The sequence below is a fragment of the Acinonyx jubatus genome, chromosome A1 (genome assembly GCF_027475565.1).
Source record: "Acinonyx jubatus isolate Ajub_Pintada_27869175 chromosome A1, VMU_Ajub_asm_v1.0, whole genome shotgun sequence".
Taxonomy (NCBI): Eukaryota; Metazoa; Chordata; class Mammalia; order Carnivora; family Felidae; genus Acinonyx; species Acinonyx jubatus.
The window spans coordinates 78,728,711-78,744,200 of NC_069380.1; the positions used below are offsets into that span (position 1 = coordinate 78,728,711).

At 50.5% G+C, this 15,490-nt stretch overlaps 1 protein-coding gene across 2 annotated transcripts in view; it reads right to left on the reverse strand.

The window, feature by feature from the left end:
* COL4A1 (collagen type IV alpha 1 chain) overlaps nt 1-15,490 on the reverse strand; it is a 153,063-nt gene that overhangs the window by 127,859 nt on the left and 9,714 nt on the right. The window contains exon 1 of one of the 2 annotated variants that reach the window (XM_053217827.1): nt 13,607-13,666. The exons of the other annotated variant lie outside the window; for it this stretch is intronic. Within the exon in view, the coding sequence (XP_053073802.1) occupies nt 13,607-13,651 (45 nt within the window). The 5' untranslated portion in view covers nt 13,652-13,666. Of the gene's footprint in view, nt 1-13,606; nt 13,667-15,490 lie in introns of those variants that run through there. 2 annotated transcript variants of the gene reach the window in all.

Here is a 15,490-nt window from a genome sequence, read left to right on the forward strand (position 1 = left end):
GCCTGCTTCGGATTCTGTGTCTCCCTCTTTCTCTGCCCTTTCCCCACTCATGTTCTGTCTCCCTCTCAAAAAAACAAATAAATAAACACTAAAAAAAATTTTTTTTAAAGTTTGGGTAAAGCCAAATCAGAGTGTCCTCCATCAGAGAACATGCTACCTACAAAACCTCTCCTTTCTGGAACATTTTAGTTACTCTTGGACAAAGATTTTCTGGAAACTAAGGGTCTTTTCTTATTTCTTGAGTTAAAGCCATTTCCCAATCTGTCAGCAAAGTCATATCCCCCCTGGCGTGCTGATAAATGTCTCCAACCCTCCGCCACCATCGCGGGTCCAACAGTCCATCAGCACGGCCCGGTACTCTAGAGAGAACATACTCAGGCATCATCACTTTGCAACGTCCACTGGGGACCCTACGCTGTGCACCTGAGTCCCCCCAGTGCTGTCTTCGGCCCTCCTTCCGGGCCTTCACTGCCGTCCTATCCACATCGTTCTGTCCCCTGTCCAGTGCAGATCCATCACATTTTCGCCATGGCACGCACGCTGCTTTCGAGATTCAGCTCCTAGCGGACACGGGTGTCACTGGGAAGAGCTGCGAGGCCCTGCCCAAGATCGCCGAGCGAGCAGGCGGCTGAGGCTCTGGTGTGGGTCCCACCACCCGGGCGAGGCTCAGCAAGCGCCCAGACCGCCATAGGGGTCACACCGTGACAGCGGCTCCTGTGCGGAACACGCCAAAAGCAAAACACGTTGTGTCTACTGATGTGGGGGCCACCGTGCTGCCTCCCTGAGGCCACGGCTTTGTGTCCAAGTATTCACAGCCTCCTGCTAAAGACTCACTCTGGGAGGGCAACCCCTGTGTGGATCCCACTGGGGTGGGATTTCTGCGATGGAGCCTTGTCCCATTTTCCCTAAAAACCATGACAGTGGCCATCTCCAGTCTTCCTGCACCTCTCCATGTTTCAAACCCCAGAGCCCAGAGGCAGAGGCCCTGACCACCTCCGGTGGCCCCAGGGCCCGGGTGGTCACTGACCTCCAGACGTAAAGGTGCGGCTTAATGTAAGGAGTTAAATGGTATCTTTCCCTCTCTTTACTTTGTGGTTCAACTTTATCTATCTATTGTTTTCCATCTGAAAGACATTCTTCTTTGAGGCGCCGGGGTGGCTCAGTCGGTTGAGTGTTGGACTTTGGCTCAGGTCACGATCTCACAGATCATGGGTTTGAGCCCTGCGTCCAGTTCTGTGCTGGCAGCTCAGAGCCTGGAGCCTCTTCCGATTCAGGGTCTTCCTCTCTCTCTCTGCCCCTTCCCTGCTCACGCTCTGTCTCTCTCTCTCAAAATAAATAAACATTAAAAAAATTTGTTTTAATTAAGGAAGAAAGAAAGAAAGAAAGAAAGAAAGAAGGAAAGAAAGAAAGAGAGAGAGAAAGTCTTCTAAGAAACACAGAAGCTGAGGGTAGTTACAGGATTCTTCCCAAGACCAAGCAAAAGAATATGTTCAGAAAAGAGAAGTCATCAAACCAGAGATTTGGAGGACAGATTGGAGAAAACAAAGAACCATGTAGAGCAGCAAATTTTATGTCAGCATCTAGCTTTTAAATCATAGATTTGGTCTCTTGATATTTAATAGAAATAGCTAATTAGCCAAAAGTGAAATATGTTTATGCTGATACACGGGAAGAAGAGAATGTGTACTAAGCCCAGGGCGTGAAACAAAGCATTCAGAGCCAGCAGGGAAAATGCAAAGGGAAAGGCCAGGATGTCTGGGCCCCCACCCCCTCCGCACGTGCACATAGGTACACAACCGCACACATGTACGTGTGCACACACACACAAACTGCCCTTAAGATGTCCTGCCCTCCAGGAGCTCACCAGACGGCACAACGCACGTGTCCCAGGACGGATGCTGAGCACTGAGCCAGGACATGGGCTGGGCCGCTTGGACAGCAGCACTGGGTGGCATTTGTGGGGAACGTGTTCCCTTTCCTGGCCCCAAAGGCCCCAGGCCCTGCAGTTGGCTAACCAAGTCTCAGGCTGGCAGGGGAGTGAGTTGTGGGAGAACAGCACCCAGGGGGCTGTGATGGTTGCAGGCCGACAGCCTTCAGCGGGGACACTGGCAGCCACAGGGTAGAGACCGACCACTACAGAGAGGGGCCCCCACCTGTGGCAACCCCCACAAAGCACAGAGCCCGCTCAGAGGCCCAGAGGCGTGCAGGGGGCCCCATCCAGCCTGCGGTGCTGACTCAACCCAGTGGAAAGCTTTTTCTCACTCTTGGGCCTGGGTTGCCCTTCAACACACAGAGAGAGTTCTGGACACACCTTCTTCCCGACCGCCCTATCCCACCCCCACACGAGCACGGAGACGGCTCTCAACAAAGGGAGAGGGGTGCTGAGGGGCCAGAGTGAATCACCACCCAAGCCTGTGGCTGTCCCTGGGGGTGGGGTACACACAGCTCCAGCCTGAAACCCAGACACAGAGTGCTCGCTGCCTGGTAGAAACTTCTGGAAAGGGGCTGCTGAATTTCACCAATGGCCCCCTCAGAGCTTCTCTCTTCAGTGTCTCCAATTTATTTTTTTTTAAGTTTATTTATTTGAGGGGGGAGGGGCAGAGAGAGACTCCCAAGCCGGCTCCACACCGTCATCACAGAGCCCGACGTGGGGCTCAATCCCATGAACCATGAGATCACAACCTGAGCTAAAACCGGGCGCTGGGGAGACGACTGGCGTTCCGGTATTGAGGAACCCAAAGCCACAGCCCTGACCCTAACATCTGACGTATGTGCTTGAACTACCTAAGTTACGCCCCAACCCAAACCGACAAGTATAACCTGAAAGCTGCAAGGATCTGCTAGTCTAGCCTCTTGGAAAGTCAGGGTGATACCCTAGTCTTAGCCTCTGACCCCTTACAGAACAGGAAAATCTAATTCACACGCCTCAACAGTGTAGAAGTGGAAGCCTGTGTCTTCCCTCAATTTGTGTCTAAAAAAACACGGGAGGGACACCGTATGAATGAGCTTTCCTAACCACGCCTGGCGGTACTGATCGCATTCAGTGGATGGGGTCTGCGGTTCAGACAAACCAAAAATAACCCCCCTACCTGTCTCCTCTCCGTAAAAGGCCTTTTCGGCGAACAGAAGTATGGCACTGTCCTCCTCTTGACATGAACAAGACTGCTTTGCCTGGTTCTTTGGGGGTTTACATTGCACTCACCCCATCAGGCCAGTAAGGCAGATGCCAACGAACGCGACCATTCCCTGAACGTCAGAGAAACACGACCCCGGGACTGAACCTCACTCATTCTGCCCACTTCTCCTAGTGCGTTTTGTAGCTGTGACCACCGAGCACGATGGCCAGGAGACAGACAGCCACACTGCCCTGTCCAGGAGAAAGGGCAGGATGCAGCAGCATCCCCCACAGCCCAGAGACGGCCCTGAGTGCCGAGTGGGCCAGGAGGACCAGCACACGGCCACCTGCCAGGGGGCAGGGCCACGAAAGAGCGCATCTGAGCGGCGCCGCGTCTTGTCACATTGAGAACATAAGAACGGTTCAACTCTCCGACGTGAGTTATTTTCCAAATTCAAGACTACGGCGTGAGCCAGAATCAGTTCCCTTGAAATGCTGCAGCCGGTAGGCACAGGTTTCAGAATGACAACGTGAATTGTGAAGACACGGATGCACGGGGAAGGAAGAAGACCAGCAGGAGGCCTCGCACGTGCCCACGGAACCCCACGCATGTGCCTCATCACCCAGCAGCTGCCAATCACTGGGGCTGCCTTGGAGTACCGAGCTCTGGCCTGGCCGCGCGTGCATGAGGCCATACAGGCAGGGTCCTAGGGCCCGGGGAGCACGGCCAGCATGAGGGCCACGCGACAGAGGTAAAACCACTGCTGAGGCCTCTGGGGACACGGATCCATCCACTGACATGGCCAGTGACGCTGCTGCTGCTGCTACTATTGTGGCCAGCGCCACTGGCAATACTGAGGCTGTGGCTGATAACAGTAATACTGCTCTTACCAATACCACTGCTAATACTACTCCTGCTCAGGCACCGCTAATACTGCTGCTGGTAGTAATAATGCTGCCGATACTGTTACTACTATTCCTAATGCTGCTGCTGATGCTTCTGCTACTACTAGGAAAATACCTACTAACACCACTGCTCCTGCTACTGCTACCACCGCAGGTAATGCTGCTGCTACTACTACTACTAATACCTCTAGTAATACCAGTGATAATGCTACTGCCATCACTAATGTATCTGATGATAATACTGTTGATACTGTTACTACCATTCCTAAGGCTGCTGCTAATGCTATTACTACTAATAATATTTCTACTAACACCGCTGCTAATGCTACTACTACTACCACGGGTAACGCTGCTACTGATACTAACACTGCTGCACCTGTCACTGCTACGGATACTACAGATAATGTTAGTAATGCTGCCACTAATACCAATACCTCTAGTAATACTAGCGCTAGTGCTACTGCTACTACTAATGTATCTACCAATAATACTGCCAATACTGTCACTCTGTTACTACTATTACCGATGCTGCCGCTAATGCTACTACCGCTGCTACTAATACATCTAACACCACTACTAACGCTGCTACTACTGCTACTAATACCTCTAACACCACTGCTAATGTTACTGCTACTACTATGTGTAATGCTGTTATTACTACTACCACTGCTGCTGCTGCTGCAAATACTACCGATAATGTTAGTAATACTGTTGCTAATGCTACTAATAACACGTCTGGTGATACTAGTGCTAACGCTACTGCTACTACTAAGGTATCTAACAATAATACTGCCGATACTGTTATTCTGTTACTACTATTACTGATGCTGCCGCTAATGCTACTACCACTGCTACTAATACCTCTACTAACACCACTGCTACTGCTACTACTACCACCGCAGGTAATGCTGCTGCTACTACTACTACTAATACCTCTAATAATACCAGTGATAATGCTACTGCCATCACTAATGTATCTGATGATAATACTGCTGATACTGTTACTACCATTCCTAAGGCTGCTGCTAATGCTATTACTACTAATAATATTTCTACTAACACCGCTGCTAATGCTACTACTACTACCACGGGTAACGCTGCTACTGATACTAACACTGCTGCACCTGTCGCTGCTACGGATACTACGAATAATGTTGGTAATGCTGCCACTAACACTAATACCAATACCTCTAGTAATACTAGTGCTAATGCTACTGTTACTACTAATGCATCTACCAATAATACTGCCGATGCTGTCGCTCTGTTACTACTATTACCGATGCTGCCGCTAATGCTACTACCACTGCTACTAATACCTCTACTAACACCGCTGCTGCTACCATGGGTAATGCTGTTATTACCACGGCCGCTGCTGCTGCTGTTGCTGCCACGAATACTACCGATAATGTCCGTAATGCTGCCGCTGACGCTACCAATCACACATCTGGCGACACTGGTGCTAATGCCACCGCACTGCCGACGCGGCTGCTGAACCTACTACTCCTGACGCACCTCCCGAAGCCGCTGCTGACGCCACCACCACTCAGACAACCATGAATACCACCGATACTGCTGCTAACGCGACCACTGAAGCTACCACTACTGACACGTCCACGATACGACGGCTAGTACCGTCGCTAAGGATACCGTGGATACTCAGGCTGCAAACGCTACCGCTGATACTATTAACTCCACTAGGGTGACAGCTACTGCTGAAGCTACCGACCCTGCTGCGACTACCACCACCACCGACGCATCGACTGATCCCGTTGCTGACACCACTGCCGCTAATACCGCCAACGCTGCTGCCACTGAAACAGCCCCCAATGACACCGCAAAAGGTGTCGCCGCTGGTCCCACCGCTAACACCATCAGCCACAACAGTGCGCCGGGTGAAGCCACCGTTCAAGGGTCACGTCCTCCATCCCACGCCTCGTCCCACAGCCTCCGCCGCCGGGACCCTCGACTCTCACAGCACACGGGACGAGGTGCCAACATGGACCCCCAGGACGGGTGAGAAACGAGCCTAGAGAGGCTCCGAGAGGACGGAAGGCCCAAATACAGGAAGGACTCAGTGAGAGACACAGAGCGGGGAGGTTACAAAGCCGAGAAGGACACCGGGTTCTGTGGAACTCAAAGCCCCGGCCGTGCACACAGGGCAAGGTAACCTCACTCTGGACGAGGGACCGGAGCTCGGGGCCAAGAACCGTCTGGTTCGTTCGCGGGAGGGCGTCAGGACACCCGGCAGCTCCCAGGGGGCGGGCGGGCGCGGCGATCTCAGAAGGCACAGGCCAAAGTGGCTGCCCTGGAATAGCCGACCTCCGATGGCCGGGCCGGACGAGGGCTCGTGCAGGCGGGGCTGCAGCACTGGGGACAGGGCCAGCGAGCCTCGGGAAGCTGAGGGCTGGGGAGGCGGGGGGGGGGGGAGAGGCAGCGGTGGGTCATTCCAGGACATCCATCCTGAGTGAGGCGGGGAAGGAGAAACAGCTACAGAGAGAACGAGGCTGTGGCCGGAGAAAAGCAGGTCATGGCCAGTCGGGGATGCCCAGCAGACGCCTGAACAGGGACGGGAGGGGCTCAGGTGCCCGAGAGCACCAGACAGGCAGCCTGGGGACCCCACTCTGCTCCCGAGCCCTGGAGGCCCCTCCATGTGGCAGGGCGAGCACAGGGCAGGCCACAGAGAACTAGATACTGGGCGGGTGGGGAGACTAGGTACTGGAGTCCAGCCTGGACCACGGTGGCACCAACACCCTCTCAGACGTCCACTTCTTCCAGGTCTGCGCAGTAACGGGCGGGCGCGTGTGTCTTCCTGGGTCGCAGGCCATCGGACCTCTGACCTGCACTCAGTCACAGACAAGCTCCGTGGAATCTGTTTCTGGGAAGAATTCCACTTTGCACTCTACAACGCGAGTTCAAAGCCCTCCTTCAAAATGAGCTTGGAACCAACACAAAACTGCAGAAAATTCAGGAGCGGCACTCGGAGGGATCGAGGCCGAGGGCGAGGAGGGTGTGACGACGCGCTCCACACTCCTCGTCTTTCTCCCCGGGAGGCCACCCACCTAGGGAGAGGCGAGCAGGACCGCCGGCACCCCCGAGGCACACGTCAGGGTCACGAGGCCAAGGAATGGGCCGATGGACAAAAAGAGGCGTTCTTTTTCCTACCGAACGTCTAGGGGCAAGAATACCCTCCCCAGTTCCTGTCCCACCTTTCGACAAAAGCAACAGAATGCCTTTAGGATGCTGCCACACCCCAACCACAGCACGTGGTCCCCACCCTGGGGCCCCAGGCCAGCCACGGTGGCTACCTGAACCGTCCCACGCAGCTGCACAACTCAGTACTCCCCCCCACCACATGTGTGCCAAGGACCCAGTGCCACGGGTGTCTGTGTGATGCTCCCACAGCCAGGGCTGGGGCCTCCACGGTGAACGTGGAGCGAAGCGTCACTCGTTTACAACCGGGGCTCTTGCGCTCGCTGAACTTTTCTGCAGAGACCGGGTGGCTGGAAGCCGTGAACCGTCACCTGTGCGGGCAGCCCGTCCTGCGGTGATACGCAGAATGAAGTCAGCGTGTCCTCGGGCCTTGCCCAGCGGTGGCTGGCAGGAGCTCAAGGCCGCACCGTGGAAAATCAGAAACACTTCCACAACCGGGGGCTTCCGCACCATTCCCAAGCAGGAAGCACATGTGGCACGCCACCCAGCTGCTTCCAAGGGAAAGGCCTCCTGCAAGGCCCTGAGGTAGGAGCCCCGCACCTGCCAGCCACCAGGCGCAAAGGACTTCCAGAGCAGGGGGCGGGGGAGAGCTGTGGGGATGCGGGAAGCCCACCCGGAGCCTGCAGCGTTGGGATGTCTGGAGCTCGCTTTGAGTCTGGGGGCCAAGTAGGAGAATCTGTCTAAAGAGAGGCCTGTCGTCACTTCTGGAAAGAATGCACGGGTGCAGAGATAAGAATTTCATCTCTCGCAACCACACTCTGTTCGAGGATGATCCAACCGTGGGGAGAGCAGCTGACAGAACTGGTCCCACCTGACTGTGTCGATGTTTATCATGCACTCTGTGTACTGCCTTTGCACGGACATTTAAAAGTCACTCAAGTGGGAGTTCGTTTAATGTGGTTTGAAAGAAACTGATGATGGTCTCGAGTCCATAACTGCACGGAGTAGGATCCTCTCTTTCTCTCTTTCTCTCTGCCTCTGCCCTGCTCACCTCTCTCTCCCTCAAAATGAAGAAATAATTTTTTAAAAAACATGTATTCTTTCAGCCATGCAATACGTGGGAACACGCTGGGAGCTAAAATGCCCCATCGAACAAGCTTTGCATTTCTGGCTTCCAGGCTCCCCAGAGGGAAGCCAATCCATGTAGTGTTAGTTTTATCATGAAAATGTCACTGTGCTGTTTAAATTTTATGTCCAAGACTTAATTTCTTTTATGATTTACCCTCTTAATCAGTACATCTAATGACCCACAACATGTTTATATTACACCAGACTTGTCCTTAAAAGGCAACATAGCCCATAACATTCCTTTTACAGGCTCCCTCGGCTTCTGAGATCCTTTGTTCTCCGACTGCAGCTCACTCCCAGCTGCCACCCGACCGACCCCCGGACAGGACAGGACAGGACAGCGGCCGTGGTGGCACCGCTGACCTCCTTCTGCAAGGAATGCGCTGTCCTGGCATCACCTGCAGCTCACTAACTCCACCCAGCCCACTCCCCTTCCCCCCGCATCCCACTGTTTCTGACATCACCCTCAGTCATTCTGACCATGACCTTGGGCTCTTGGCGAGTCTCCACCAGGGCCGGTCAGTGAGCAGGGGAGGGGTCACCGGGCAGCGGCGGAACCTGAGAGTAAGTGAGTGTGCCCAGGATCAGGTGTCTACACTCTCAGACAAACACAGAAGTGGGCAAATCGGGGGCAGGAGGGGCTGTGGGGACCTAGGACAAGTACACAGAGTAGCAAACACCCCACGTGCCTTTCTCCCCAGGACAACGGCCAACACCTACCTGACCTAGAACCCTGACAGCCTCCCCTCCCCACCTTAAAACTGTGTCTCTAAACCCCTGCCTGCACATTCTGCCACCAGGAGGAGCACATTCTGCCACCAGGACTCCCAAGTCGCTCAGGGACTTAGAATCACTCGTCTCTGGGCGCCTGGGTGGTTCAGCTGGTTAAGCAGCCGACTCCTAGTTTTGGCTCAGGTCATGATCTCAACGTTCATGAGTTCGAGCCCCATATTGGCTCCGTGCTGACAGTGTGGGGCCTGCTTGGGATTCTCTCTCCCTCTCTGCCTCTACCCCCACCTCCAAATACATAAACTTAAAAAAAACTTAAAAAGAAAAGAATCACTGGTCTCTGACCATCTTTTACAGTGCACCCCAAATTCTTCGTGACTTTTGACTCTATGTTTTCATGGCTTCTGAGCACCAAAGAATGTGCTTTCCTCTTCAAGACTGGGTGGAAAGCTCTCAGCATTGAATCTCAAAATCAGGCTCCCATATAACTAATCTTCCAGATCAGGACACTGCTGGGGGTGAACGGGAGCTCTGTTAATAATTAACAACCACGCCAGGGTCACTGGCATGGACTGGGCTGGCCCTCTGCACACCTGCTTCTGTGCCTTACATGGCGGACAAGCAGTACAGGGCACGGGGCTTGGAGTGTAACGGCCTTGCACAAACGTGCAGTCCTTCGCCATGGCATGAAGCCACAGCATGGCTTCGTAAGGACACGCTCCATCTTGTTTTCTTAGAAAGGCTTCCCCTGTGGGTCAGACGGCCTCTTCCGTGGCCCCCTCACTTTCCCCTTACATCAAGGCTCTGAACTGGGTTCTTGAAGTCATCGCCCAGTTCCACCATCTGCAGACAAATTCTAGGTTCACCTCCAAGATTTCAGCTTCTCTAGCACAGCCTTGACAATCAAGAGAGCCTGGCTTGGTGTAAGTCCTGTGCAGCGATGGGCACGTACCATGCAAGTTATGGCAGGAAAACTGAGGGGCTGAAACGCAGGGGAGTGTTGGATGTTTACACACAAAGAAATCAGTGGTTCCAGGAAAATGAGATGCATGCCAAACATCTGATGGAGACAATGAGATCATATGTGCCAAAAATGTCCTCCTTCAGCAGGCTCTCCTGTCACCCTCACAAGTGCCTACATCCTGCCTCCTTCTAAGAGCCAACTCTTTGGGGGATGGTCAAACCTAGCTCTGATCTGCCAAATTCAAGGGCTTTTTCCATAAGGAATCTTGTGCAATGGATCTTACTATAAAAATCAGCTACCAGGGCGCCTGGGGGGCTCAGTCAATTGGGCATCTGACTCTTGATTTTGGCTCAGATCATGCTCCCAGGGTCGTGGGATCGAGCCCCGCGTTGGGCTCCATGCTAAGTGTGGACCCTGCTTGGGATTCTCTCTCTCTCTCTCTCTCTCTCTCTCTCTCTCTCCCTCCCTCCCTCCCACTCTCCCTCTCTCTCTCCCTCTGACCCTTCCCTGCCCACACTCTCTCTAAAATAAAATTTAAAAACTCAGCTACCAAAAACATGCCTTTAGACCTGTAGTTTGTGGTTTGTATCTCTTCCGGAGTCTGATAAGGGCTCCAGGAACCGCCTCCTTCAAAGTGCACCATGCACGGACTCATTAACATACATATGATTCTGAGGGTTCATGGACACCCACCCCCAACTGAAGAGAACACCCTGTGGTCTAGACCATAAGTTTTCACTTGTAAGTTGAATTTATTTTTTTTTTAAGTTTGATTATATTTTTTCCAGTTTTGAGAGGTCACTGACACACAACATTATATAAGTTTGAGTCACACAATGTGCTCATCTGAAACACTACAAAATGGTCACTAGATTGTTTCTTGAATTTAATCTTTCCAGTGCCTCTAATTTGGGAGTGGGTATCCCAAACCACCTTTTACCCTTAATTTAACTAGAAAGAGAGAGAGGGACCAAAGATCAGGAAGACCTGTGTGTGGTTCTCTCCATAGGGCTCCAAGCCCCCCACTGTCACGGTCCCACCTGCCTGGCGCTGGTACAGGACAGAGACAGGAACTCCGTAGGGTTTCCGGTGGGTAAGCAGGTAGGATCAGCAGGCCATCAAAGAGAGGTTATCTCCACGTGGAGGGTGAGGAGAAATGCAAGTGTTCAGGGCCGTTACCAGCATGGCAATCTCAGGTAGAAGCTAAGACAACACAACTCACATTCACAGGTAGACTCTGCGATTATGAGAAGTTCCTGAGTGCTGTAACAAATCTCAGTACCCAGCTAGACCTCTTCCCCAGAACTGCTCTTAGAAATACGGTCACTTTCCATCCACTGGTGCTAAATGCTGGATTCCACTCAAAGTTGCCTTATACCGGGGCCTCATCCAGCTTGGGACACACACAGGAGGACCAACCGGATGGGCAGAGAGCCCAGGTCTGGTGATTTTCTGTTACACACACCGCCCAGTGCCACAGCGCACACCTATGCAGATTAGCAAAGTCCCCAATTTTGAAAAACTAAGACCAAAACTGCGTAAAACTGTTGCATAGAAAGACACCTCTGCTTTGCACGTACTCAGGCTACCACAGCCCATGGCTTGCACATGCGTCATGGCTCAGCATCTGGGAAGAATGGAGAAGACACTACATAAGCCAGCGACCGCTGCATCTGCCTACGAAGCTATTTATATGAGAAACTCAACCTAATTATTTTGCTTTGCAAGGCAGAACTTTCAAATTAATACCATATCCTCTCAAATTACACAGTGGCATATCACCCAGGACTAGAACAAGCTGAGTTGACGTTTGGAGCTGTCCATCATCTGTCATACTGGCTTAAGGTCAGAAGCAATTCCGCTCAGATACGGGAACTCAAACTCAGGGCAGCATTTTTACATGGTGTTTGGATGTAACGGAAACCGGCTGATCTTCCCACCTCTCTCCTCTCTGAGGCTTCATTTAAGAAGAGAATTGCCAACTCAGGGAATTAAGCTCTTTAAGGATCGGGTCTATAATGACTTCCCACTAAAAACGCTCTGCGACATCACACATTTCATCAGTGATTTTTACAACTTTCCCCTGTATCAATAGCTCTTCCCAGTTGCAAGATGACATAGGATGTGTCCTACCAATTTCCTGGGACAGTTTCCCAACATCTTTTACCAAGAACTTTGACCCATGTTTTCTTTCTTTAAGCCACTCGATATTTTTACAGAAACAGTCTGCATTTCCGATTCATTATCCCTAACTCACACATTAGATTGGTTTTGCCCAGGAACCGTGGTAAACGTCCCTACGGCACAATTTCAATTTTGCCCAATAGCATAATCCGCAGAAAAGGGCTCATTGCTAACTGTGACAAGAACCCCTCCAAGTTCAAGGACGTGTTAGGTAGAGAACATCGAGCCCTTCATTTCTCGGTGTTGGTGCACACGGTGGCAGCCTGTCCCATGGGGCTTGCTGTGTCGGGGGTGGGATGGAGTGACCCCTGTCTTTTGGAACTAGAGGTCCTTCGGGTATGTCCCTGTTGATTACAAAATCATCCCTTCTTCTGTCTGAGTCCAACCTCTTCACACAGGACGCTGCTGACTTGGCCACATAGCAATTTTAAGGCAAAGGACAATATTCTTGCACCATTACTGTTGTGACACATACCACTCTCATCAAAATGCCTGGAAGTCATGAACACTGTAGAAACACATTTGCTCTTTGAAGTCTCCATTCTTACATCTGGTATTTCCACATTTGCTGCCTTTGTCCTCCCTAAATCCGAAGCGTTCTCCCTGGCTAGTTTTGCATAACTCCCAGGGCGAGAGGAGACCCAGGCTAACTCATTCCCTACTCTAGAGATATTTTGAAATTCCTAATTGCTTTTTTTATTTAATTTTTTAAATGCTTATTCATTTTTGAGAGGGAGAGACAGAGCACGAGCAGGGAAGGGGCAGAGAGAAAGAGAGGGAGACACAGAATCCAAAGCAGGCTCCAGGCTCTGAGCTGTCAGTGCAGGGCCCAACGTGGGGCTCGAACCCACCAACCGTGAGGTATGACTCGAGCTAAAGTTGGACACTTAACTGACTGAGCCACTCAGGTGCCCCCCGCCTACCTTCTAAATAAATGGAACAGCCCTGAAGGTCTGTTAGAGATAATCTACAAAGTAGATAATACTTCCAATAAAGAGCTTTGGTCCTTATATTTACAGCTCTTTTAACAAAGTTGAGTTTCTGAGGCTGAGCCACTCCTAAAAGAGCAAAGAGGGGCATCTTTTAAAGTATTTTCTAGTTCAGTATGATGGAAGGCCCAAACTGTTTGTTTGTATTAATTCCACAAACAATCTTTGAGGGCAACAATTCTCGTCTGTTATGTTCCACAGCCCAGTACGATACTTACCGCGTGAATGAATGCATGAAGGAAGGACCAAAAGTCATTAATTACATCAATGTATATAACACATTTAAGTCATGTGCACGTGTGTATATACAAACACGTAAACACATACGCACATACGGAGGAACCGAAGGTACTTAATATACGAAAACCGTAACATCCTCCAAATGACCATTCTACTGTAAAATGTACAAGCAAGACTCATTTCCCGAAGGCCCGTACAGACCTCTGCAGAAAGGCTCTCTATCAAGATGTATGGGGCTCTCTCCATCTTAGGCTTTTCAAAGGATAAACATCCTCCATGTGTCAGCATGTTTGGATTTTCTTCATATGCTCTCCCAGTCTGTGGCGTCCTGACCCCGACCTTCTGTGAATTCTAAAACGGATCTCAGCAGCAGAGGGGTTATGTGGCTGGAAGCCCCAGGTCTGGTGCCCCATAGACTCTGTCTCTCACAGAAACTCGGCCGTTCCTGCAGGATGAGGCCCGGTGATACATGTGATCTCAGCACCGGAGCGGGCCACCTCTTGGATCTGTCTCCACATCTGCACTCGGGCCGAAGCAGCTTGCTGAGCGCCACGACTGGCTGATTCCAGAGGAATTTATCACTAAAAGATAGGGTTGTCGTCTTCAGTGAGACCCATCAACTCTGGACTCAGCGGATGTGCTGGTGGAAAATTACCAGAGTCCCTGACACTTGAGGTGGAGTCTCAGACTCCCAGAGACCACATGCATCTGGGACGTGGAGGAGACAAAGCTCCGAGAACCCTTCATTTCTCAGGCTCAGGATAAGATGCCCTTTCTCATGTGAACAAGGTCAGGCAGAAAGTTCTGGAAAGCGGTTCCCACTTTTGCAGAATACTCTATTAAACCATGCTCTTTTCACACTAACCACGTGCAGGAAGAAACCCCAGAAGACACCTCCTTCTGAGTGGCTCTCAAATACCAACCGTCAGGGCATCTCGCAAGAGTCAGAAACTACGGTAATACGGTCACTTCCCGTGCGGAATCACTACACTGTGTTTCCTTTCAATTTGCTCGTGTTGGTTTTATTCTTGTCTTTAAAGCCCAGTTTTCAACCTTGGGTATAGAATTATACCCTTAAAATTATGCAATAAAAACTTATTCAATTAATTGAAATATGTGAATATCACTATAATCCTAATCTGTAAATTACCCAGGAATTACCGCACTTTAAGGAATGACATAGAGGTAAAAGGAAGATATTTTTCAGTCCACATCATTTATAATCATGAAATAAATGAGAGCTGACGTGTCCGGGACCCGTGATATAACAGTTCCTCATTTAGGTGCTTGGAATGTATTATCACGTACGCTGTCTTCACAACCATCCTGCAAAGGAACAGTACCATCACTCCTACTTTCAAACGAGAAAACAAAGCACAGAGAGGCTGAGAAGGCTGTCCACAGTCAAACAGCAAGTCAACGGTGAACCCAGAATTCAAACCCATGTGGTCTGGCCCCAGAGTCTATGACTGCGTGATGATCTCTCTACAGTTTCAGAACCTATGTGAAAACTCTGGGGGCAAAAAAGAGCACCGTGAACATCTTCATTGTTCAGTATAACATCTATTATACCATTATTAAAATTGCTCTTACCTTAACTTGGGCACAGAGCAGAGTACAAAGCATAAGAACTCTTCTAACTGCCGGCATATTTTCCGACCTCTAGTGAGTGTTCAACACACATTTGTGGAACACATTTTGAATGCCAGAAGCAAGATACTGAGTTATGGACCCATTACTTTATGCTAGGTGCCTAAGTGAATTCTTAGCTTTATTTATTTTATTTTCAAGGATGTAAGAAAAAGGGGGGGGGGCGTGCTTTGATTACAAATCCGCCTTCTGGCCTAAAACAATGCCCAAAGTTAGGTATGTTTTAAATGAATTATCCAGTCAAGGGAAGGACGTGTAAGTCTATCCTATACTCACACATAATCACTCTATGAGAGCAGAAAAATTATCTAAGGTCACCAAGAAATTATAAAAAAATGATTAACTATAAATTTTTTTTCAAGTTTTAAGAGCCTGAATTCCAGAATAAAGAAATACAATCTTATTGTGTTCAGCATTTGGAAAAACAAAATCTAA